The sequence below is a fragment of the Nyctereutes procyonoides genome, unplaced genomic scaffold (assembly GCF_905146905.1).
Source record: "Nyctereutes procyonoides isolate TBG_1078 unplaced genomic scaffold, NYPRO_anot_genome, whole genome shotgun sequence".
In the NCBI taxonomy this organism is placed as follows: Eukaryota; Metazoa; Chordata; class Mammalia; order Carnivora; family Canidae; genus Nyctereutes; species Nyctereutes procyonoides.
Genome location: NW_026575134.1, coordinates 36757502 through 36783978, shown reverse-complemented (window position 1 = coordinate 36783978; position 26477 = coordinate 36757502). Strand labels below are relative to the sequence as shown.

General features: G+C 39.7%; 1 protein-coding gene across 1 annotated transcript; it reads left to right on the top strand.

The window, feature by feature from the left end:
* Positions 1 to 1451: 1451 nt before the first annotated feature.
* Positions 1452 to 2390, top strand: LOC129494169 (olfactory receptor 10V1-like). The gene has a single exon (XM_055300925.1). The coding sequence runs from the start codon at positions 1452 to 1454 to the stop codon at positions 2388 to 2390; it is 939 nt and encodes a 312-aa protein (XP_055156900.1).
* The last annotated feature ends 24087 nt before the right edge of the window (positions 2391 to 26477 follow it).

The window sequence follows — 26477 nt, the reverse complement described above, 5'->3', positions numbered from 1 at the left end:
GTATTACAGAAGGTGACAGGATTGAGAAAAGGTCAAGGAGCCAAGAATAGTGACAGTATTGGCAAAAGGCTAATGGAAAAGATGAACTATATAGGTCTTGGTTGGGTAGGGAAGGGAGTAAAGCCCAAAGGAGGCTTATTTGGGGGAAGTAGAGGATCAAGGCAGTTTCGAAGAGGTGGAAGATGAGAAGTATTAATGATTATTGCTAACACTCATGGAGGGTTTAGGGATACTTTTACTTCTCCAGATACTTTTACTTCTCCCAACAGTCTTAAGAGTTTTGTCCTATTGTCATTTTTATAGGTAGAGAAATTGAAGCAGAAGCTTCAACGAGTCGCTCTGGGCCATACTCTTGGTCAATGGCATATCAGGGATTAGAACCTGGTCTGATCCCAGAGGCTGTGCTTGAGAACCAGGTAAAGGATTAGGGAGTAGAGAGATTTGTGGTCCGGGTATGGCATCCTGTGATTTAAGATTTCAGAGCTGATGCGAACAGATACGTATACACCTATGTTCATGGCAGCATTACTCACAACAGACAAAAGGTGGAAACAATCCAAGTGTCAAAAAACCAATCAATCAATCAATCAATCAATCCAAGTGTTCACGAACAGATGAATGGATAAACGAAATGTGGTCCATACACACAGTGGAACAGCATTCAGCCATAAAACATAAAGGAAATTTGATATATGCTACCACGTGGGTGGACCTTGAAAACATTATGCTTAGTGAAATAAGCCAGGCACAGAAAGACAAATATTGTGTGATTCCACTTGTATGAGTTACCTAGGATAGGCAAACTCACGGGGACAGCAGTCAGGATAGACTGGGAGGAGGCTATATGGGGAGTTATTGTTTAGTGGGTACAGAATTTTGGTTGCGGATGATAAAAAAGTCTTGGTTATGGAGAGAGGTGATGGTTACATGGCACTGTGGATGTACTTGATGCTCTGAATTGTACACTGACACATGGCTGAGCTCAAAAATACTATGCAAAGTACACTCTGCCACAATTTCAAAAAAAAGGATTTCTGTGGTGAACTACTTCTGGGTGATTACAACAAAAAGTCTGATTTAAAAGTGAGTTGCAGATTTTGTTATTTATTTATTTGTTTGAGAGAGAGAAAGAGCGCACAAGTGGGAGGGGGAGATGGAGAATCTCGAGCAGACTCTGCGCCGAGCGTGGAGGCTGACACAGGCCTCTCGGAGGACCATGAGATCATGACCTGAGCTGACACCAAGAGTCAGATGCTTAACTGACTGCGTGGGCCACCCAGGTGCCCCCGTTGCGGAGTTTAGCCTGGAGGTAAAGGTGGTTGGGGTTGGGGAGATCAAGAAAGGGAGAGGCCAAGAGTTGAATGGGTCACCTGGCAGGAGCTCTGTATCCTGACCTTAATCTATCCTCAGGGGGAGCATGGTGCTGTCAACAGGCCACATGCACTGAATACATGGAGGGTGCTAATCAAACTGGGATAGTTCGCTTCCACTTCCGCCCCTTCTCCAAACTCCCTGAGGTGCAGATGTTGATTTTTGTGGCCTTCTTGATCATGTACCTGGTCAGCATCAGCGGCAATGTCTCCATTTCTCTCATCATCTGGATCAACCGTTCTCTGCACACCCCCATGTACTTCTTCCTGGCCAACTTGGCAGCTCTGGAGATCTGCTACTCTTCCACCATCGCCCCTCTGACCCTGGCCAGCGTCCTGTCCACAGAGAGAGCCCTCATCTCCCTGCCTGGCTGTGGTACCCAGATGTTCTTCTTCATCTTCCTGGGTAGTGCTGACTGCATTCTACTAGCTGTCATGGCCTATGACAGGTTTGTGGCCATCTGTCACCCTTTGCGCTACACCCTCATGATGAGCTGGCAGTTGTGTGTGCAACTGGCCCTGGGGTCTCTGGTGCTGGGGTTCATCTTGGCCATGCAGCTGACTGTGCTCATCTTCCAACTCCCCTTCTGCAGCAGTAAAGAAATCAGTCTGTTCTACTGTGATGTCCTCCCTGTCATGAGACTGGCCTGTGCAGACACCTGGGTCCATGAGGCCACCCTCTTTGTGGTCAGCATCACCGTCCTCACTATCCCCTTCCTGCTGATCACTCTCTCCTACGTCTTCATCGTGGCCGCCATCCTGAAGATTCGCTCGGCAGAGGGGAGGCACAAGGCCTTCTCCACTTGCTCCTCTCACCTGACTGTGGTCCTGCTGCAGTACGGATGTGGGAGCCTCATCTACCTGTGCCCCAGCTCCAGTTACTCTCCAGAGAGGGGCCAGGTGGTGTCTGTGGTTTACACATTCATCACCCCTGTGCTGAACCCCTTGATCTACAGCATGAGAAACAGGGAGCTTAAGGATGCTTTGAAGAGAACCATGATCAGGTTCCTGTTGTCCTAAGCACCGGGAGCACTCTGGGTGCTCCTTTCCAACACTGCTGGGAAGAAACAGATGAGTGTGCTTTCTAAAAGATGAGGAGGTGGGGGCTCAGAGGTCACTGGTTTTATACTGTTACTTCTTCCTGGATATATTATATTTGAAAACTCATTTTTCTTTTTCTCAGCCTCAGATTCTTCATCTCTAACATGGGGATTAAAAGGCCCACCAGACTTAAATCTGGGCTAGTTTGGGGGACCCAAAGTGAAAATACTGTGACTTTTTAAAGGGAGATACAGCCGTGAATGTGGTCATTACATATTCTCATCATGACATGTAGAGTGTGTGTCCAGTTCTCAGGTTCTTAGTGGGCTTACACGTTGTACACGTGGACCCAAGAAAAAGATGCACATCAAACCGGGACCATCCAACCACTCTCCATTGATGCCCGTGGTGCAAATGCTGAGCTTATACATTTTTGAATTCTCCTTCATCCTAAATTCTTCCAGGGAAAAGTGATGGGGAAAGTGCTAAAGTTTAACAGTTGTGGTTCTTTTTTCTTACTCGGAGCTAATCAGTCTACATCTCAATCTCTGACTCTGTATGTGTTATTAGTCTGCGTCTAACTCACTCTCCCTGTGCCCGCTGGGTCTCCTCCCCGTTGTGTCCTTCTGTCTCAGATACACAGCACACACACATTCATGTGCCTCACATTCCTATCCGACTCTAGCTGGTCTGAATATTTGTGTCCCCTACCTCAGGTTCATCTGTTGAAATCCTAGTCCCCAGTGGAATGGCATAGGAAGGTGGGGCCTTTGGGAAATATGAGGTCACAAGGTTGGAGCCCTCATGAATGGGATTTGTGCTTTCATAAAAGAGACCCCACAGAACTCCTTGGCCCCTTGCACCATGTGAGGATACAAGAAGTCTGTGACCTGGAAGAGGTTCCTCACTCAGCCCTGACCTCAGACTTCTAGCCTCCAGAACTGTGAGAAATAAATTCCTGTTGTTTATTTTTTTTAAGATTTTATTTATTTATTTGAGAGAAACAGAGAGAGCGAGGTGGAGTGGCAGGTAGAGGGAGAGGAAGTAGCAGACTTGTCCCTGCCGAGCAGGGAGCCTGACACGAGGCTGGATCCCAGGACCCTGGGGTCATGACCTGAGCCAAAGGCAGATGCTTAACCAACTGAGCCACCCAAGTGTCCCAATTTCTGTTGTTTATAAAGCCACCCAGTCTATGGTACTTTGTTATAATAGCCCAGATGGACGAAGATACTAAGAATACACAATATGGAAAGATTGCTTTTTTAATTGAGCCTCTTTGGGTAGGGGAGGGATAACGCTGGTTCAAATCTGGATTCAGGTTGAGCAAAACTAGTTCTGTGAAGATAGACACCGGCTGGACACAATGGGGAGAAAGGATCCTAATGTGGCTGTGAGCAAAAGGATAATCATTTTAGGGTGATCACTGTCTCAGGGTAATGACATCAGAATATAGATAGTTTCCTGTCTTTTTATAGGGTGGGGGAAGCTCATTTATTCCTCTACCCATTGATTAGTGACTTATTGGAGTGCTTGCCTGGCTTATTTGGTGAAGTGTATACCTCTTGATCTCAAGGTTGTGAGTTCAAGCCCAAAGTTGGGTATGAAGCCTACTGAAAAAAAATTTTTTTTAAAATTATGAGTAATTTATTCACTCAATAAGTTTAAGAAGACAGTAAACAACTCTTTATTGAACTCTGCTATGTGCTACGTACCCACTTGTGGTAGGTGGAACAAGAAGTGGAAAGATAAGTAAGAGGCAGCTCCTGCCTTGGAGGAAGTTAAGTCTGGTAGTGTTTAAGAACACAAACTGTGATAGCCCAAGGGCAAGTGATGCAAAGCTATGAACTTCTGGAGGAGGGACAGCGAAAGGAATTAAGGCAAGTTTGATGGGGGACGTGGCATTTGAGCTGCAGCATGCAGGTGTCCAGGTCTCTGTGTGCAAACAGGAGCAGGAAGGGCATTTCTTTTCATGACTTTTAACCAACTGAGCCACCCAGGTGCCCAGGAAAGACATTTCTAAAGGAGAGAATTGAAAGGGCATAAGAATAAACAATGAGCTTTTTGTGCCTCTGTTTCCTTATCTGGAAAAGCATAAAATGTCTGCGACATTTATTTTCCTTTTCTGAAAATGTATCACAGACTTAGGAAGCAGAAACCATGACCAGAATTCATATTACATGGAACTGAAATGTTCCTGTCTTTCAAAGGAAGACAAGAACCAGAAACGATCCTCCTTGGTTCTTTTAGAGACACTTGCTGCCCCTCCTGTGTTCTATCACAATATTGCACTTGTGTTATCTGCAGGACACAAGTCTTGGTGAATAATTGGTGTTTGGGAGAAATAAATTTTATATGATCAAACAAGTGTGAAGAATACTGTGCCGATCAAACTCCAACCAGTGGTTTTCTGCAGGTTCACCTGGTGCTTGTAATGTGCAAATGTGCGGTCACACTCTAGGAAGAGGGATGCATTTCTCTCATGTTTTCTGAACAGTCACCACGAAACTCTTCTATTCCTTACCCCGTTGAACCCGCTGAGGCTGACTGACTACCAAGAGGGTGGTTTCACTAGTGATTGAGATATTCCAGGCACTTTTCAATTCCCTATGTTCCTTGAGAAAAACAATTGTAGTTATCATGGCTTAGTAGGTTTCTTCTTAAGTGATTGCATAAGGGAATTAATCATTGTCCATTTATCATCACAAAAACCCATGAGACAGGTGCTGTTGTTACCCCTGCTTACAGATAAGCAAACTGAGACACAGGGAATTTAAGTAATGTGTTCAAGTTCACGCAGCCAGGACAAGCAGAACATGGGATTTGATGTGGATGGTGTGGTTTCAAAGCCTGGGGAACAAAACTACTACCTCTCCCAGCAAGCCTATCACTGTTCTATGAGAGCTTGTGGAGATCCCTTGATTTTTCTGTAAATTTCATAATAAAATGGGAGCAATATTTCTACTCTATTTCCTCAAATTATTGTGACATCTTGGGGGAGCACAGAAAAACTGTAAGAGTACAAGAAAAGATTCAGCATGGTTAGTTTAATATAAAATGGAGGGGTGCCTGCATTGGCTCAGTTGGTAGAGCATGCAACTCTTGATCACAGGGTTGTGTGTTCAAGCTCAATGTTGGGCGTGGAACCTACTTAAAAAAAATCTAAATGGAGATATATACAAGATAGCTTATCTTTTTAGTTATAAATATTTTATTTTTAAAAATATTTCATTTATTTATTTATTCATGAGAGACACACAGAGAGAGGCAGAGAGACAGAAGGAGAAGCAGGCTTCTCTCAGGGAGCCCAATGCGGGACTTGATCCCAGGCCCAGGATCACACCCTGAGCCAAAGGCAGATGCCCAACTCCTTAGCCACCCAGGCATCCCAGTTATAAACATTTTTAAGCCATAGTTATTTAACTGCTTTTCACCTATGCTCTACTATGTTTATCTGTTACTCATGACAGGTGTTTCAAAGGTTTTCTAAGAAACAAACATGTCTCCTGCAGCTCAAAGTAACTGCAGCCTCCTCTGGGTAAGGCTTCTTTAACCAGGCTCCTCAGAGTAGCACTTTGTGCTTTAAGGTTCCAGGGATTGAGGAGTTTATATAAACATAAAAACAAATTTATAAAGTTCAAATTATACTGTCAAATCAAAGGCATATGGCATATGGAAGTTCATGCTAGGAAAAAATCTGAACAACATGATAGAAGACCTCTTTGTAAATGATGCCTGGGTGCCTGGGTGATTCAGTTGCTCAAGCCTCTGACTCTTAATCTCAGCTCAGGTCTTTTTAAAAAATCTTATTTATTTATTCAAGACAGACACAGAGAGAGAGAGGCAGAGACATAGGCAGAAGGAAAAGCAGGCTCCATGCAGGGAGCCTGACGTGGGACTTGATCCCGGGACTCCAGGATCACGCCCTGAGCTGAAGGCAGATGCTTAATAGCTGAGCCACCCAGGCATCCCTCAGTCCTGGTCTTGATCTCAGGGTTGTGAGTTAAGTCCTGGAATGGGGTCCATGCTGGGCCTGGAGCCTACTGCAAAAGAAGGAAAGAAAGAAAGAAAAAAAGAAAGAAAGAAAGAAGAAAGAAAGAAAGAAAGAGAAAGAAAGAAAGAAAGAAAGAAAGAGAAAGAAAGAAAGAAAGAAAGAAAGAAAGAAAGAAAGAAAGAAAGAAAGAAAAAATACCAGTTGACCATAGATATATGGGCTTATTTCTTGGGTCATGAGTTCAAACCCCATGTTGGGCTCCTGCTAATTTTACACCTAAAGGAGCTGAAGAAAGAACAACAAATAAAGCCTAAACCCAGAGGAGAAGAGAAATAATAAAGATTAGAACAAAAATGGATAAAATAGAAACCAAAAGAATGGTAGAACAGATCAACAAAACTAATAGCTGATTCTTAGAATTAATAAGATCATAAACCCCTGGCCAGAGTTTGTCAAAAAGAAAAGAGAAAGAACACAAATAAATAAAATCATGAATGAAAGAGGAGATCACAACCAACACCAAAGAAATACAGACAATTAAAAGCAAATATATTATATGTATATAATAAATATAAGCAAAGATATGCCAACAAATTAGGCAATCTGGAAGAAATAGGTGCATCCATAGTGATGTATAAACTACTAAAAGTGAAATAGGAAGAAACAGAAAATCTGAACAGACCCATTACCAGCAATGAAATTGAAGCAGTCATCAAAAATCTTCCAACAAACCAGAGTCCAGGGCCAGATGACTCCCCAAGGGAATTCTACCAAACATTTAAAGATTCCACATCTATTCTTTTGAAGCTGTTTCAAAAAACAGAAATGGAAGGAAAACTTCCAAACTCTTTCCATGAGGCCAGCATTACCTTGATCCCCAAATCAGACAAAGACCCCACCAGAAAGGAGAATTACAGACCAATATCCCCAGTGAACATGGATGTGAATATTCTCACCAAAATACTAGCCAATAGGATCCAAAAGTACACTGAAAGGATTTTTCGCCATGACCAAGTGGGATTTATTTCTGGGCTGCAAGGATGATTCAACATCTGCAAATCAATCGATGTGATATGCTACATTAATAAAAGAAAGGACTAGAACCATATGATCCTCTCATTAGACTCAGAAAAAACATTTGACATAGTACAGCATCCTTTCTTGATTAAAACCCTTCATAGTGTAGGGATAGAGGGAACATACCTCAATATCATACAAGCCATATAAGAAAAGGCCACAGCAAATATCATTCTCTTTTCCCCAAAGGTCAGGATCATGGCAGGGATGTCCACTATCAGCACTGCTATTCAATATAGAACTAGAAGTCCTAGCCTCAGCAATTGGATAACAAAAAGAAATAAAAGGCATCCAAATTGGCAAAGAAGCCAAACTCTCGCCCTTTGCTGATGAAATGATACTCTACATGGAAAACCCAAAAGACTCGATCCCAAAATTGCTAGAACTCATACAGCAATTCAACAAAGTGGCAGGACATAAAATCAATGCATAGAAATCAGTGGCATTTCTATACACAAACTAAGAGGCAGAAGAAACAGAAATTAAGGAGTTAATCTCATTTATAATTGCACTGAAAACCGTAAGATACCTAGGAGTAAACCTAACCAAAGAGGCAAAAGATCTGTACTCAGAAAACTATAGAACACTCATGAAAGAAATTGAGGAAAACACAAAGAGATGGAAAAACATTCCATGCTCATGGACTGGAAGAACAAATATTGTTAAAATGTCAATGCTACCTAGAGCAATGTATACATTCAGTGCAATCTCTATCAAAATACCATCAACTTTTTTCACAGAGTTGGAACAAATAATCCTAAAATTTGTTTGGAAACAGAAAAGACCCCAAATAGCCAAAGGATTGTTGAAAAAGATAATCAAAACTGGTGGCATCACAATTCTGGACTTCAAGCTCTATTACAGAGTTGCAATCATCAAGACAGCATGGTACTGGCACAAAAACAGACATATTGATCAATGGAACAGAAAAGAGAACCCAGAAATGGATCCTCAACTTCATGGCCAACTAATCTTTGACAAAGCAAGAAAGAATATTCAGTAGAAAAAAAGATACTCTCTTCAACAAATAGTGCTGGGAAAATTGAACAGCCACATGTAGAAACTGGACTATTTCTTCACGCCATACAGAAGAATAAACTCAAAATGGATAAAGACCTAAATGTGAGACAGGAAACCATCAAAATCCTAAAGGAGAACATAGGTAGCAATCTCTTTGACCTTGGCTGCAGCAACTTCTTACTAGACACGCCTCCAAAGGGAAGGGAAATAAGGGCAAAAATGAATTATTGAGACTTCATTAAGATAAAAAGCTTTTGCACAGCAAAGGAAACAGTCGACAAAACCAAAAGACAACCTACAGATTGGGAGAAGATATTTGCAAATGACGTATCAGAAAAAGGGCTAGTATCCAAGATGTACAAAGAAGTGATCAAACTCAACACCTAAAGAACAAACAATTCAGTCAAGAAATGGGCAGAAGACAAGAACAGACATTTCTCTAAAGAAGACCTACACATGGCCAACAGACACATGAGAAAATGCTCCACATCACTCAGCATCAGGGAAATACAAATCAAAACCACAATGAGATGCCACCTCATGCCAGTTAGAATGACTAAAATTAACAAGTCAGGAAATGACAGATGTGGGTGAGGATGCAAAGAGAGGGGAACCGTCTTACACTGTTGGTGGGAATGTAAGCTGGTGCAGGCACTTTGGAAAACAGTGTGGTGGTTCCTCAAAAAGTTGAAATTTGAGCTGCCCTATGTCCCAGCAATTGCACTACTGGGTATTTACCACAAAGATACAAATGTATTGATCTGAAGGGGCACCTGCACCCCAATGTTTATAGCAGCAATGTCCACGATAGCCAGACTATGGAGAGGCCAGACGTCCATCAACAAAGGAATGGATAAAGACGATGTGGTATATAGACACAATGGAGTATTACCTAGTCATCAAAAATATGAAATCTTGCCATTTGCAGTGACATGGATGTAACTAGAGGGTATGATGCTAAGTGAAATAAGTCAATCAGAGAAAGACAATTATCGTATGATCTCACATGTGGAATATAAGACACAAAATTTAGGAAAGATTTTCTTTTTCTCCCCAGGGAGCCTATGAGCGTGCATGTGTGTTAGTAGCCAACCATTCTTTGGTTTATTCTCCAAATATTTGCATTCCACTTACTTCACAGTAGCCCTAGAAGGTGAATTATATGGGTTTGTTGCTCTTAAGCAGTTCATGGTCTAGCCAGGGAGGCAGGTGGGTAAGCAAGGGTGAACCTTAAAAAGAGGTCTGAACAAGTTCTCTGGGCAACAGACAGGCAGAGGGGCCAAGGGGCCGCCTGAGTGGACCGGAGGGTTTGGTCTAGAAGGAGGAGCAGAAATCTGCCAGTCAATGAAATGGAGGAAAGGTCTATCAGACAGAGGTGGGTGGGAGATCCTGGGTGGGGACGAGTTGCTCTGGGGAACAGAAAGGAACTTCTCCTTAAATTCTCTAGTTCCCCTTACCTCTTTCTACTCAACACCATGCCTCAGGGGGCACCAGCCAGAAAGTGGTCTCACCTGTCCCGCAGCTGGGTCCAGATGGGATAAGGCTCCATCCTTTTCTCCAATGGGGAAAGAAGTAGGGTCACAGGGACGGGAGAGAGGGAAGTAGAGCCCCAAATGCCAGGATCCTCTCTGGTTTATTTGCCAACCAGAGTGTTGGCTGATTTATACAGAGCCAAAATGCACGCTTGACCTGGATGACGTTCGTTTAATGGGGAAACTGCTGCACCAAGACAGTGTGGACGGGAAACCAAGTTCCACTGTGGGGCAGGAAAATAAAACTACATCAGAGAAAAGGGGCTCCTACCGAGCCTGGAACCTGAAGTTCCCGTCCACCTATGTGGAGACCCAGGAGTCCCCTTGGGCTCAATGTCAGTCTTTTTCACCATCCCCTGGACTCCCCCCTGCCCAGGTCCCACAATCCAGTTAACTTGCCTTTGTCCAGTTCCTTGTACAAATCTAGCAGGTGGAAGCCATACTTCTGCCTGTCAGGGAAGAGCAAATATTAATATGTTAACAGAAACTGCACAAAATAGGGTTCATGCCTAACAAGAGTTTTAAAGAAGGCCTGAAGTCTGTAACTCCCTTCGCATAGAATGCCGTAATCAAAGAGGTCTGCTGATGAGGCCCCTCTTGGGTTCCTGGACCCCAGCTGCACTTAAGAGGGCTCTGTACAGTATTTTCAATATTTAAAAAGTTTAAGGGAAATCATACAGTCATTTCTGCTATGGCTCCATAAGGCTAACCAAAAGATTATTATATTAATATTATTATATTATTATTATATAATATTATTATATTTTTTCTTCATGGAAACGTCTCATAGAAAATAAAATTTCTTTTTGATATCCTAGTTTTATTGTCATAATTAACATATGATATGGTATTAGTTTAAGGTGTACAGCATAATGATTTGCTATATATATATATATATATCAGTGCCCGTCACGCAGTCACCCCAACCCCCTGCCCACCTCCCCTTCCACCAGCCCTTGTTCATTTCCCAGAGTTAGGTGTCTCGTGTTTTGTCACCCTCACTAACATTTTCACTCATTTTCTCTCCTTTCCCTTTATTCCCTTTCACTAATTTTTATACTCCCCAAATGAATGAGACCATATAATGTTTGTCCTTTTCCGATTGACTTATTTCACTCAGCATATTATGCTAACAAATTTGTTAAGGGGAAGGGGAGGTATGGTGTCGGACTCACCTTTTTTCCATTTGTGACCACCAGGGGGTGCAGAAGCCTTTACCAAAGTCGGGAACCCACCCAGGGAATGGCCTGCTGGGGTGGAAGGAAGACATGGCCTATGGGGAGGAATTCTACAGCTCTATTCATCCACGGAGCTCAGCCTACGCCTGCCCAGATAGGGAGCCCCCTAGTGATCTGCTTGAGTGTGGAACCCAGCCAGCAGCTCAACCAACTACAGAGCCCAGCCAGCAGCTCAGCCCCTCACCCACCCACCTCAAAACACAGGCAGTGGCCTCACTTAAGTAGAGACCCTAATAGCAAACCCCTCCTGTCCATGGACTCAACCAGATGACACATCTAGTACCCCAAACTGAACTGACTGGTGAAAGTCTTTCCCTACCTAAGTGAACCTTAATTTTAGCAATTTGATTATGATGTCCCTTGAAAAGGAGATTTTGAAATGGAGCAAGCAAGTTTAGCTAAGACAGTCTCTTTTAAAAATAGTGCTGGGAGGCCACAAGGAAGGAGAAATTGATGTGTGTCCTCATAGGAGGAAATGTGAACTTTTTGCCAGCCACAAATCCTTGGCCTGGACTTAATTTCCTCCTCCCCGTGACTCCTGAATCACTGGCATTCTTCATTTCCACAGAAGTCAATGCAGTTTAACAAATTTAATCCATCATTTGCATGTTAACCCAACCAGTCCCAGTTAACCTAGTTTTAATCCCTGTCTTGCATGAAGGCACTAAAAAGAACTATATTCTCAAACTTTTGTCTTTTTGTCTGCCCCCTCATTGTCTTCCTTAGAGCACAGTCAGGTTTCTACCTGAATCTGTGTCTCCCAAATTGCTACTCTAATTGCCTAAATAAATGCCTGTTTGCTTAAATTTTCAGTGAATTCTTTCTGGGTGGACAACCTCCATACAGTTTTGAGTCTAACCTACTTGGGGTTCACCGAACTTCTTGGGACTAGGTCTTTATAATTTTCATCAAGTTTCAGTATTTTCCAGCCACTATTTCTTCTAGTATTTTCTTGAGCTCTAATCTTTTCTGGGACTCCAAATAAATTGATATTTTCCACAGATTACTGAGTCTCTTAATTTTTTTCAGCCTTTTTTTCCTCTGAGTTTCAGGTTGAACCAACACTATTTTATATATACTAAAGTTCACTGATGTTTTTATTTTACAGTATCTAATCTACTATTAATCCCATCCAGTAAATTTATTTAGGTATTGCATTACTCTGCTCCAGAAGTTCCATTTGGTTCTTTTTTTTACAGTTTATGATTCTCTTATTTTCATGTTTCCATAAAAGCTGTCTTACAGTTCTTTACTGTTTTAGTACCTCTTACTGGATGTCGGTCATTGTTAATTTTATTTTCCTGAACACTAGATTTGTTTCAGTGTTTAAATAGTGTTGGATATTGTTATGCCAGACAGTTAATTTACTTATAATAACATTAATCTTTTCAAAATTTCTTTTTCAGCTTTGTTATGAAAAGTCTAGCTTATGTCAGGGCTGGTTTTGCCATACTTCTAAACTACGACCTTTCTGAGGTTTCTATGGAAATGTCCTAGGTCCTCTCTACTCTAGCCGGTCAGAATTTTAACATCTCCCAGCCCTCTGTGAACTATGGGAATTCTCAACTAATAACTGCCCAATGATCTTTTCCTGGCCTCACTGGTTTCTACTTATAAATCTCTGGATTTGTATTCAGCATCAGACCCAATGGACTCATATGCAGATTTCTGGAACTCTTTCTCTGCATAGCTTTCTCCTCTCCTGTACTCTGTCTGCAAATTTCAGCTATCTCCTCTCTTCCCCACCCTGTGATCTCTGTCTCCTGAAATTGGAGAGATCATTCTGCTCATCCTGGGATTCCCATCCCTGTTCCTCTGGCAGGAAACCAAGTGATTTTAGGACTCACCTTGTTTCCCTTCTCAGGGATCAGAGTTATGGGGTGGTTATTATCCAGTGTTTTTAAAAAATGTTATTCCATACAATTTTGTCCAGTTTTCTAGTTATTTAAAGGTAGAGGGCTCCGCTGGTCCCAACTTCTCCGTCAAGTACAGACATCAAAGGCCATCTCATTTTCTTTTTATACTACAAAAAGTAGAGCTTCCAACCATCAACAGCCTCAAAAGAAATTCTTACAAAAGGTGTACAAGAATTGTATCTCTAGCACATGAATTTCAGGAACTGATGCTATACAATCATGAGACAATTAATCTTTCAGAGAAAGTTCAGGTGAAGAGCAGCTATTTTGGAGTTCTTTGCTACCAGTAGGGAATCACAAATGATTGATTTTTTTTTTCCTGCCTGTAACTATTTTTGGCTTAGGTCACTGAATCCAGGCCCTTTTTTGTCAGAACTTTTTCCTCAGCTAGCGGAGCAGTATATTCCACAGTTTGCCAGTGGGATAAGTTGCTGACAGTTACTGTCATTTAATCTGCAACTTTGGTGATGGCACAAGGGAAAAATCCCTCATCTAGAGTAACCAGATGGAATACTCAAAGGCAGTAGAAACAAAGAAGATATAATGAACTGAAGATGAAGATGAATGTATTCCTTCATTGTTCCTGTCTTAGTGAAGAAATGCCACGGAAGGTATTGGCAGAAGTTTGACATAAAAGAGTGGAATATAATCATTTCCCTCCTCTTGGCATAGAGTAGAGCAACTGGCTGCTCTCAGAAACGGGAGAGAAGTTTCAGGGAAAAGCAATAAAAATAATCAGGCCATATAAAACAAAACAAAAAAAAAAGAATCCATGGTGGAAAAGGGTTTATGAACTCACATTGTTAATATTATAAAAAACACTAAGATGTCTTCACATATAGACTAGTTTGCACAAATGGAATACATTAAAACCCTTTCACAAACCCTGCCAGATTATCTCCTGTTATTTTTGAAATAACCTGTGAATGCAGGGTCTTGTTTCTCTTTTAGAGTAGACTAAGGAGCAGAATTTAAGGAATTCGACTCAAATCACAAAGCCAGTTGATGACAGAGATAAAACCAACCAACCAACGAACCAACCAACCAACCAAACAAACAAACAAACAAAAAACCCCAAAGCAGACAACAACAAAACGTGGCTGTTCCAGTTCATTTGGTAAGAGTATTTTGGCTAGTTGTTCTTCATCTCCATAAAGGATGCCACAAGGGAAATTGTTTTTTTTTTCTTTTTTTTAAAGATTTTATGTATTTCTTCAGGAGACACACTTAAAGAGAGAGGCAGAGACATAGGCCGAGGGAGAAGCAGGCTCCAAGGGGACTGAGTCTTGGTACTCCAGGATCACACTCTGAGCCAAAGGCAGACACGCCCAACCGCTGAGCCACCCAGGCATCCCAGAAACCGGTTTTAATAAATAAAATAAGTTTTTTATAGATCTTGGATTCTAGTCCTTTATCTGATACGTCATTTTCAAATATCTTCTCCCAATCTGTAGGTTGTCTTTTAGTTTTGTTGACTGTTTCTTTTGCTGTGCAGAAGATTCTTATCTTGATGAAGTCCCAATAGTTCATTTTTGCTTTTGTTTTCCTTGCCTTCATGGATGTATCCTGCAAGAAGTTACTGTGGCCAAGTTCAAAAAGGATGTTGCCTATGTTCTCCTCTAGGATTTTGATGGAATCTTGTCTCACATTTAGATCTTTCATCCATTTTGAGTTTATCTTTGTGTATGGTGTAAGAGAATGGTCCAGTTTCATTCTTCTGCATGTGGATGTCCAATTTTCCCAGCACCATTTATTGAAGAGACTGTCTTTTTTCCAGTGGATAGTCTTTCCTGCTTTGTCGAATATTAGTTGACCATAAAGTTGAGGGTCCACTTCTGGAGTCTCTATTCTGTTCCATTGATCTATGTGTTTGTTTTTGTGCTAGTACCACACTGTCTTGATGACCACAGCTTTGTGGTACAACCTGAAATCTGGATCCAATCATGAAATGGGCAAAAGACATAAACAGAAATCTCACAGAGGAAGACATAGACATGGCCAACAAGCACGTGAGAAAATGCGCCGCATCACTGGCCATCAGAGAAATACAAATCAAAACCACAATGAGATACCACCTCACACCAGTGAGAATGGGGAAAATTAACAAGACAGGAAACCACAAATGTTGGAGAGGATGTGGAGAGAGGGGAACCCTCTTACACTGTTGGTGGGAATGTGAACTGGTGCAGCCACTCTGGAAAACTGTGTGGAGGTTCCTCAAAGAGTTAAAAATAGACCTGCCCTACGACCCAGCAATTGCACTGTTGGGGATTTACCCCAAAGATACAGATGCAGTGAAACGCCGGGACACCTGCACCCCGATGTTTATAGCAGCAATGTCCACAATAGCCAAAGTGTGGAAGGAGCCTCAGTGTCCATCAAAAGATGAATGGATAAAGAAGCTGTGGTCTATGTATACAATGGAATATTCCTCAGCCATTAGAAATGATAAATACCCACCGTTTGCTTTGACATGGATGGAACTGGAGGGTTTTATGCTGAGTGAAATAAGTCAATCAGAGAAGGACAAACATTATATGGTCTCATTCATTTGGGGAATATAAAATATAGTGAAAGGGAATAAAGGGGAAAGGAGAAAAAATGAGTCGGAAATATCAGAGAGGGAGACAGAACATGAGACTCCTAACTCTGGGAAATGAACAAGGGGTGGTGGAAAGGGAAGTGGGCAGGGGGTGGGGGTGACTGGGTGACGGGCACTGAGGGGGGCACTTGATGGGATGAGCACTGGGTGTTATGCTATATGTTGGCAAATTGAACTCTAATAATAAATAAATAAATAAATAATAAAATAAATAATAAAATAAATCAGAAGCACAACATCATAACAGACTCTATAGAGTTTCCTGGCATTTTTTGACTTCTGAGCAAAGTTGGAATGCTGAATATACATACCAAATTCCACTACCTATCAAAAATCCACTAAAATAGTAAAGGGATTTTTTTTTTACAGTGCAAATCCACAAAAACATGGGTAACATGAGATGAAACAAAGACAAATTTTGAGACAATATAAACAAAAGGAAAAGAAAGAAATGTCTTAGCAGACATAAGAAAACAATCCTCAGCTGGTGATAAAAGATTCAAAAATTGTCAGTATCGGATATCTCTGAAAATGTGGGTAAAGGAATAAGAGCTTTAAAAATTAAATTTGGTGCCTGGATGGCTAAGTTAGTTAAATCTGGGACTCTTGATTTCAGCTCAGGATTGTGAGATCCAGCCCCACTTCTGGCTCAGCACTGTCCATAGAGATTTTCTCTCCCCCTGCCCCTCCCTCATGCATATGCAGAAGCACTCTCTCTCAAAAAAATAAAGAAAAAAGAAAAAAAGGGGAAATTATCTGAAAGTCTTGTAGTTCTCAAATCCCCAACGCCCTGTGAATAGTCAGGAAACTAGCAATGGTCTATTCCAACAAAAGATTGGAGTTTTTGTCTTTAAAGAATAGAAGGTAGAGGTTTAAAAAAAATAACATAGAGGGACCTCCCTTTTGGGCTGAAGTCACTGAGAACAGCTGACCTCAAGGGACACATAATTAAAAATAGAGATCTCTACCCCACTGGGTTTACATGATGCTGTCAGCCAGCCTTCACCCTCCAGGAAGGGGACTGAAGACTCTTCTCTGAAGAATCTCACCAGCCCTGGAAGATAAACACATCAGTTTCTCCATTCAAAACGTCTACTCAGAGCAACCTGCAAAGGAGCACAGTCGACAAGCCATACTCATGTTTTCATATTTTTCAATTAGCTTTTTAGTTTCCTCTTAAATCTAAGCTGAAAGCCACAGAACAACACACATGTAAGGAAAGCTTCTTCCAAAAAAAAAAAAAAAAAAAAAAAGCAAAGCTTCTTCCAATGGGTGTTTTTTCCTAACACAATCCAGCAATTCTCCAATTGTCAGGAAATGCTGACTGGGTGTTGCACAATTTAACTCAGTTTTGACACTATATACTTGGAGATAACATCAGATCCTCGAGATTAAGGACTCACTCCTAGAAGACTGCTCCCCTGTCTACTTAAGATTCCAAGCATGAGTCATCACCAATGCTTCTCACCCACTGGCATGAGACTTCCACAGCTCCCTCCTTAGATTCAATTAGTTTGCAAAATCTGCTCAGAGAAATCAAACGTTTGCTAATGTTTACCAGCTTCTTAACAAGTGAGCACAAGGATAAAGGATATAGATGAAAAACCAGACAAAGAAGTACATAGGGTGAAGTCCAGAGGAGTCCCTAGAGCAAGAATTTTCTGTCCCCATGGAACTGGGGTGTACCACCCTCCCAGTACATGGATTAGTTAACCAACCTCGAAGCTCATCAAATCTTATTGTTCAAAAGGTTTTATAGCGTTTAATCTGTAGCCTTCCTCGACCTTCTGCTCTAGAGGTTAGTTGGTGGGGCTGAGAGGTTCAACCCTCCAATTACTTTGGTCTTTCTGGTGACCAATGTACCCATCGTGATACTGACTAGGGGCACCATCCTAAGTCACCTCATTAAAGTTCAGATGTGCCTAAAAGGGGCTCTTTATGAACAATCAATGACACTCCTATCCCTTAGGAAATTCCAAAGGTTTGACGAGCTTTGTGCCAGAAACCAGGAAAAAGACCAAATATATTTATTACACCACACTTTTAAAACTAAAGATGTAGGAGGTTGGGGAGAAAAGGGAAAGGAAGGAACAAAAGAGAGAGACTATGTGGAGGAAGAATCATCCCAATCCTGACCAAAACAAAACAAAAACTATCAGGCAATTTTCAATCACTGGGGACAAAGAGAATATATCCCGCAATCTACCAGAAAGGAAAAATGGGATTCACAGTGGCTTAACCTTAATACTGTAAGCTAGTTGACAATAGTGAATCCTTTTAAAATTCTGAAGGAACACTATTTTCAACCTAGATTTCATTACCAAGCCAAATTACCATTTAATAATAAAAGAAAAAATACATTTTCAAACATGAAAAAATATTTTTAATTACTTTCTCCAAGAATTAAATAGGAAAGACAAGAAAAATCAGAAACAGCCTACAAAACAGAAAGAAGAACAAAAGGGCATCTCACGATGCTTGTGAAAGTAGGTCCCAAGAAAGTGATCAAATATACACCATGCAGAGGAGTCAATTCAGACAGGTACATTTAGGAACAGTGTAAGAGAGACCTCTTCAGGAAGACAAAACAGAAATCTTAGTGTGAATGAATGCATTCAGAGGCATTCTAGACAACTGTCAAGAGTCTGAGACTAGATTAATAATAGGTACATTAAAAATTAAGCATATAGGGGATCACTGGGTGGCTCAGCGGTTTAGTGCCTGCCTTCGGCCCAGGGTGTTATCCTGGAGTCCCGGGATCGATTCCTACGTCAGGCTCCCTGCACAGAGCCTGCTTCTCCCTCTGCCTGTGTCTCTGCCTCTCTCTCTCTCTCTCTCTCTCTGTGTCTCTCATGAATAAATAAATAAAATCTATTAAAAAAAGATACCATATTTTTAAAAAATTAAGCAAATAAAAAAGGGACAAATATTAAAATTGCATAGTAAAGGAAAGGTAATGTTATGTCTATACAAAGCTCAGCTGTGATTAGGAAATACAGTTTTAACCTAAGAATACTGAGTATATTAAACCAAAATTAGATCATCACTGCATTGAGAGTATGAGAGATAAAAAGGTCATATGTGGTTAGTGGGACAAAGAGAGGAAAGGATTATATTATATTCTTGTTTTTCAAAGAGAGAAATCAATAGCTTGGAATGAAACCATGTTACTTAGAGATACTGGAATAAATGTGCAACCAGATAGGTTGTATATCTTGTTTTGCTGGAAAATACTAAGCCTAAGTCCACATAATGTCAAAAAGGCAACATAGCACAATTTTGAAAGGTATATTTGAGAGTTGAACAAACCTGACTCTAGTTCTGACTCTACCACGTATTAGCTGATATCATGGTCAGGTTCCTTAACATGTCCAAGTTGCAGTTTCCTCATTTATAAAATGAAAATAATAATAATTATTATTATTTTCTTATTATAGTAAATAAATATTATATCTAAAACATTATCAGGCAAATATTTGGCTTGGCACTCAATATACATTTATTTAATGAATATTGGTGAAGAAATAGTGCATATAATATGTTTACCCCGATATATAATAAACACAGTAAAAATTAATTTTGTGTTTACTAGAGGGTCTTTTATAAGCATATTCTAATATAAGCTCTTCCCCTTCTCATCAAATTGATGAGGGCGAATTAGTTGTTACACTGATTTTATTCACAGAAATTTTGGAGGCATATTTAATTCCTGACTTTCTTGGCCAAACTTTCAAAATAATCACTATATGCTATTAATTCTACCTTTATTTTATCTCCCACAATATCTCCTTGCTCTCCCGTATACCCTTATTTTATCCCCTTTGTCTCCCAAAAGTTTCCTAAATAGTTTCACAGCCTCAAATCTCTTACTTCTCAAGTATATTTTCTGACTCGCTGCTAGCGTTTCTTTTATAAAAATATAAATTTAATTATGTCACTTCCACACTAATACTTTCTAGAGCCCCTCGTTACTTGTGGTAGGGCACCTGAGCTCTTCATAGCATGCCCATTAAGCTACTACACAATCTCATCCAAACTCACCTTAGTTTTGTTTCCTGATATTTCCCAACCCTTCTCTTCCCAACTAGCTTTCCTCCCCTACATTGCTTAAGCACATTCCTTCCACGGCTTCTGCAATGCCATGCTCGTTCTCAAATCTGGGGCTTTGGATATACTGTTCTCTCTGCCTGGAAAGTCTTCTCTTCTTTCGCTTTTCTACTGGGCAAACATTTCAAATTAATTGTTCGTTGGACTCCCCAGCTATACTCTAGATTCCTTGAAGTTTGCCCTGTCTTACTTCTATGTGGCTCATTATTAGGCACTAAATAATGGCTTGCTTACTAATGGAGAGATAAAGCCTTATAATGACTACTCATCCACCTTAGGGCTTTTGCTTACCAATAATTAAAGGTGGTTGATTATGTTATGTCACAAAAATTTTATTTCATTTTATTTCATCAACTCAGGCAGATTTCCAGTTTTCCTTATGTAATCTTCAATATTTAAGTTATGTAAGTATAGAGAAGCCTAGGATACTTACCAGTCTGTAAATGAAGACAAGCTATCCCCTCTAAAAACCAAAACTAACTGGTAGGAACATGCCCATTTTAATAAACACAATACCTGCATTTTAGGTGAGTATTTACTTTTTTTTAAAAGATTTTATTTATTTATTCATGAGAGACACAAAGAGAGAGGCAGAGACACAGGCAGAGGGAGAAGCAGGTTCCATGGAAGGAGCCTGATGTGGGACTTGATCCCAAGTCTCCACTATCACACCCCAGGCTGAAGATGGCGCTAAACCACTGAGCCATCAGGGCTGCCTGAGTATTTACTTTCTTTTAAATTTGTTCAATTCCTTCTTATATCACTGCCTGGGAAACCCATGTTAACAACCAATATGTTGGGATCCCTGGATGGCTCAGCGGTTTGGTGCCTGCCTTCGGCCCAGGGGCATGGTCCTTGAGTCATAGGATCGGGTCCCACGTCGGGCTTCTGCATGGAGCCTGCTTCTATCTCTGCCTGTGTCTCTGCCTCTCTCTCTGTGTGTGTCTCTCATGAATAAATAAATAAAATTTAAAAAAAAACAACCAATATGTTTGCATCTATAGCTATCTCTCTCTCTCTAAATATGGAGATATATAAGTATACACACATAGGACATACCCATATATATACACACAATATTCCTCTTCTCTATATCTTGGTTTTATCCCTCAGTGGAATCTATGGAAAGCCCCCTATATTAATTCATGTTGCATTGGCTGCATAATAATCCACTGTACACTTAGATTTTTAGGAAAGCTTCACCATCCTCTCATTTAAGCAATTTTCTGGTGTGTCTTAGTTCGGGCTGTTATAAAAGAATACCATAGCCTGAGTGGCTTATAAACCACAGAAATTTATTTCTCACAATTCTGGGGGCTATCAAGTCTAAGATCAAGGCGCCAGTACCTTTTTTTCTTTTTTCCTGGTGAGAGCCTCTTCCTATTTCATTGATAACAGTCTTTTTTGCTGTCTTCACATGGTGAAAGGGGAGGGAAGGGTTTCTCTGGAGTCTCTTTTATCAAAACACTAATCCATTCATGATGGCTTTGCCCACTTGACCTAATCACTTTCCAAAGACTCCACCCCAAATACCATCATATTGGTGATCAGGTTTGAGGGTCACAAATATTCACTCTATAGCATGGCCAGTGAGAAAGAACCATGGAGAAACTTCCTTACTAACCAAATAAAAGGACATCTGTAATTTAAAATGGCTGGCAATTTCAGATATCTGTCAGAATTGAGAAGATATAAACAAACAAAATCTTAGGTGAATATAATCAACTATGGAAGTTGGGTTAATGATTTATATACATATGTTGCTAGAAACATTTTCAAACTGTCTCAGGAATTTGCATTTGATTCATTTATATTCACTACAACAAAAACAGTACTGCAATTTATAAAGTACCTCCAGGCATTTCATTTGTTAGACTGATTTACAGTAAATTGGCTTATTCCAGCATAATAAATAATAGTCTTTGCTATATGCTACTAAAATAAATTAATCAAGCAATTTAAAATTGAATTTTCACACCACAATCTTGTTTTGTTTTTTACATACCTAAAATAATAGCATCTATCATCATTTAAAACCGATAATATGATTTGTGCTTTGAAGAAACCAATAAATTAAAAACCAAACCTTTGCATTAGTAGCACAGAAACAGCGAACAATGTTTGAGAAATGAGTATGATTTTTCCTTCACTGTTACTATAGCACTTGAAATCTGGGAGTAAATGGAGCCTTGTACAATTTTGTGATTGGTTTAAAAGCTGAAACATTTCAGGACAATGTAAATAGGTTCTCACATTAAAAAGACATTAAATCACTCAGCAATTTAGAAGAAAAGGCATACAACTGCTCTTGAATTTTAAAATATATTTCTGTGAACAATTACTCCTAAATTGTAGGACACCCTGAGGCCATTGTGACGTACCCCTTCATGGGTGCTATAAGTGATGGTAGCCTTCCCCAGGCTTTCCAGGGTTGAGAAAGACAGCACTCCTGTTTTTCAAAATGTTTAAAGTGAGTGATTAATCATGAGCTCTGTCATAGGCGTATGAAGCGATGAAAATGGAAACACTGAAAAACAGAGTGGCTTTGTGGAGGAGGTGTAATCAACTCTGATTAATTCTGCTAATGGAAAGAAGTGTTGTAGATAATACAAACATCATTAAATGCCAAATGACAACCAGACTGAGTTTATCCCAAAAATATAAGTTCAAGTTTTAAGATATGAAACACATTTTTCTCCCATGGAACCATTACCTATGGGGAGGGATATAAAATTTAATTCAAACGTTGTCTTCAAAAGAATAATGTTTCTAATATTAAAGAAGTTAGAGTAACAACATTTGACAATGGAAAATACATTCCAGATACCTTGCTTCTAGAATAAGCATAGTTTTCTATGTACTGCCCTGATGTGTATATTCCCTAGCCTTAACGTAGAAGGATTAAAAACTGTAAAGGTGAAAACTGTTGGAAAATTTCTGCTGGAGTTTCCAAAAGTCACTGAGGATAGATGGGTCTGATAAAAACAGATCAAAGTAATCCAGTCTTATTAAAGATTTTTCTTGTACAGGTATACAGGGAGGGATACACCGCATATACACTCATCAACACAGGGAGAACACCCCCCTATTTGCCAGCCATTTTTATCCAGCCTTGCAGAATGAATGTTCACTTAAGCTTTCAACAAATAATACTTAGTAGGTATTATGTCCCAGGCGGCATGCTAGATGTTGTGGATGGACTGGTCAATAAAACAAACCCGGTCACTGCCCTCATGGACTAAAGCACCCAACAACTCTTAGCCATATGTTCACAATAAATATAACTATTGTTTTCCTTCCCCTTCAGCTTATTTTAGCTTATTTACTCTTCTGCTTAATGGGAATAATGATATATACCTTAGAGCATTACTAAGATTAAGAGTTCTAATAAAATTCCAAAAAATGTTGATTGATTCTGAAATCTCCCTGGGCTGAGCAGCCAGCTGCTGAAATATCAACTTATATTTAAAAAGGGGGTGAGGTATAAACATTTAGGGCAACATGCTAGCTGTTATTTCCTCTATCAAGGGAAGTACAAATAAGAAAAGAAATCAAATCTAGTATAAAATCCATGGGGAGAGATAGGATTTTAGGGTTTAACTAATGGTTGTCAATATTTAAGAAGATGAAGGAAGTGAACTGAAAGGGCATCAGATTCCCAAGAAGATTGTTCTAAGTTTAGTGCCAACACAGAAAGAGTCCAAAAAAGGTTGGGAAAATGTCAAAAAAAAAAAAAAAACAACCAACCATACAAAATTTAAAATGATACTTGATTACACCAAGTGCACTTTGAGTATTGGGAAAGAAGGCAGGAAAATGCCCAGTCAGTAAATCAGAGACTATTTTCAAATATTTTTACTATATTCCTTAATGTTCATATTTATTGGTAGGTTTTATCACTGTAGAAACAAGAATCACAAGGTTTTGACAACCTACACACATACATCCAAGCTTCCAGAATTCTACATGGAGGATTTTGCTATTTCTTATTTGAGGCATGTATATGGAAAACGAATTGTCCAATTTCCATCACTTGTCTTTCTAAGTATACAAATCCATTATATTCTCAATGATCTAGAACCCAGTTGAAATACACACGTATATAGTTGTTATGTTCACGTGTAAAAAAACACAAGTGAGGACAAGAAAAGATTTCTTTAGACTCCTCTCTGTGTACATGAATTAAAGTTCAACTGGAAAAAGGCACATATACCAAAAGCCAGAAATATTCTGAAAAAGAAAATGAGAAAGGATAAGCTCACCCTGATAATTAGACACGGTAAAAAGCTAAATTAGTTCGTGACTGAAGAAAAAGCATAAACATCAATAGAATGGAAGAGAGACTACAAAATTGGATGTAAATCCATTTGATAAATGAGTATTTCGAATAAATGGTAAAAAAGAACAGATTATTCAATAAATCATGTGAGGCAACCAGATAACCAATTAAGAAAATAAAGCCAGATCCCTACATAATTTGTAGCAACTAAATAATTTCCAGAAAGATCTAAGATTTAAACACTTAAAAAAAATCCATGTGGTCTCAATAGTTTATTATTGCTTTGGTTCCCCTTGCCTGTGGAGATATATCTTGGAAAATGTTGGTATGGCAGATGTCAGAGAAATTACTGTGGGTGCTCTCTTCTAAGATTTTTATGGTTTCAGGTCTCACATTTAGGTCCTGAATCCATTTTGAGCTTATTTTTATTTATGGGGTAAGAAAGTAGTTAGTTTCATTCTTTTGCATAGAGCCATCCAGTTTTCCCAACACCATTTGTTGAAGAGACGGTCTTTTTCCAATTGCATATTTTTCCCTGCTCTGTCAAAGATCAATTGACCATATAGTTGTGGTTTTATTTCTGGGCTCCCTATTCTACTCTATTGATCTATGTGTTTATTTTTGTGCTGGTCCTATACTGTTTAGATTACTACAGCTTTGTAATAGAACTTAAGTCTGGAATTATAATACTTCCAGCTTTGTCTTTCTTTTTCAATATTGCTTTGGCTATTCAGGGTCTTTTGCAGTTCCATACAAATTTTAGGATTATTCGTTCTAGTTCTGTAAAAATTGATATTGGTATTTTGACAGGGGTTGCATGACTAAATCTATAGATTGCTTCAGGTAGTACAGATATTTTAATAATATTTGTTATTCCAATCTCCGATCATGGAATATCTTTCCATGTGTTTGTACCATCTTCAATTTCTTTCATTAATGTTGTTTTTCTTTTTAAAAGATTTTATTTATTTATGAGAGAGAGAGAGAGAGGCAGAGACTTGGGGCATAGGGAAAAGCAGGCTGCCTGCAGAGAGCTTGATGCAAAACTTGATCCCAGGACCCCGAGATCATGCCCTGAGCCAAAGAAAGACACTTGACCACTAAGCCACCCAGGGATCCCAATGTTGGTTTTTTATTTTTAAGATTTTATTCATTTATTTAGACAAAGAGCACAAGTAAGGGGAGGGGCAGAGGGAAAGAGAGAAAGAGAATCTCTAGCAGGCTCTGTGACCAGCATGGAGCCCAACACAGAGCTCAATCTCACAATCTTGGGGAATATGAATAATAGTGAAAGGGAATATAAGGGAAGGGAGAAGAAATGTGTGGGAAATATCAGAAAGGGAGACAGAACATAAAGACTCCTAACTCTGGGAAACGAACTAGGGGTGGTGGAAGGGGAGGAGGGCGGGGGGTGGGGGTGAATGGGTGATGGGCACTGAGGGGGGCACTTGACAGGATGAGCACTGGGTGTTATTCTGTATGTTGGTAAATTGAACACCAATAAAAATTAATTTATAAAAAAAAAATCTCACAATCTTGAGATCATGATCTGAGCTGAAATCAAGAGTCAGATGTTTAACCAACTGAATCACCCAGGCACCCGTTATCAATGTTTTATAGTTTTCAGAGTACAGGTCTTTCAAAGTACAGCTTTTTCAAAATGAAAAGCTTCTATATAGCAAAGGAAACAACCAACAAAATAAAAGACAATCTACTGAACAGGATATCTACAAATGACATCTGATAAAGGGTTAGTATCCAAACTATATAAAGAACTGGTACAACTCAACACCAAATAAACAAATGACCCAACTAAAAGATGGGGAGGAAACACAGACATTTCTTCAAAGACCTTCAGTTGATCAACAGATATATGAAAAAAATGCTCAACATCAGTCATCATCAGGGGAATGCAATCAAAACTGCACTGAGATATCATCTCATACCTGTCAGAGAAGCAAAAACCAAAAACACAAGAAACAATAAGTGTTGGTGTCTTGCCATTTGCAACAACATGGATAGATCTAGTGAGTATAATGCTAAGAGAAGCCGGAGAAAGACAAACACCATGGTTTCACTTATATGTGGAATTTAAAAACAAAACAGGAAAATAAACAAAAAGATACAAACCAAAAAACCAGACTCTTAACAGTAGAAAACAGATGGTTACCAGAGAAGGGGTTGGTGGGGAGGATGGGTGAAATAGGTGAAGGGGATTAAGAGCACACTTATCTTGATGTAATCAAGATTATATTATGCACCTAAAACTAATGTTAACTATACTGGAATTCAAATAAAAAATAT

Bases quoted from the DNA above. Each gene is read 5' to 3' on its own strand.
- LOC129494169 (XM_055300925.1), top strand. From the start codon at position 1,452: ATGGAGGGTGCTAATCAAACTGGGATAGTTCGCTTCCACTTCCGCCCC.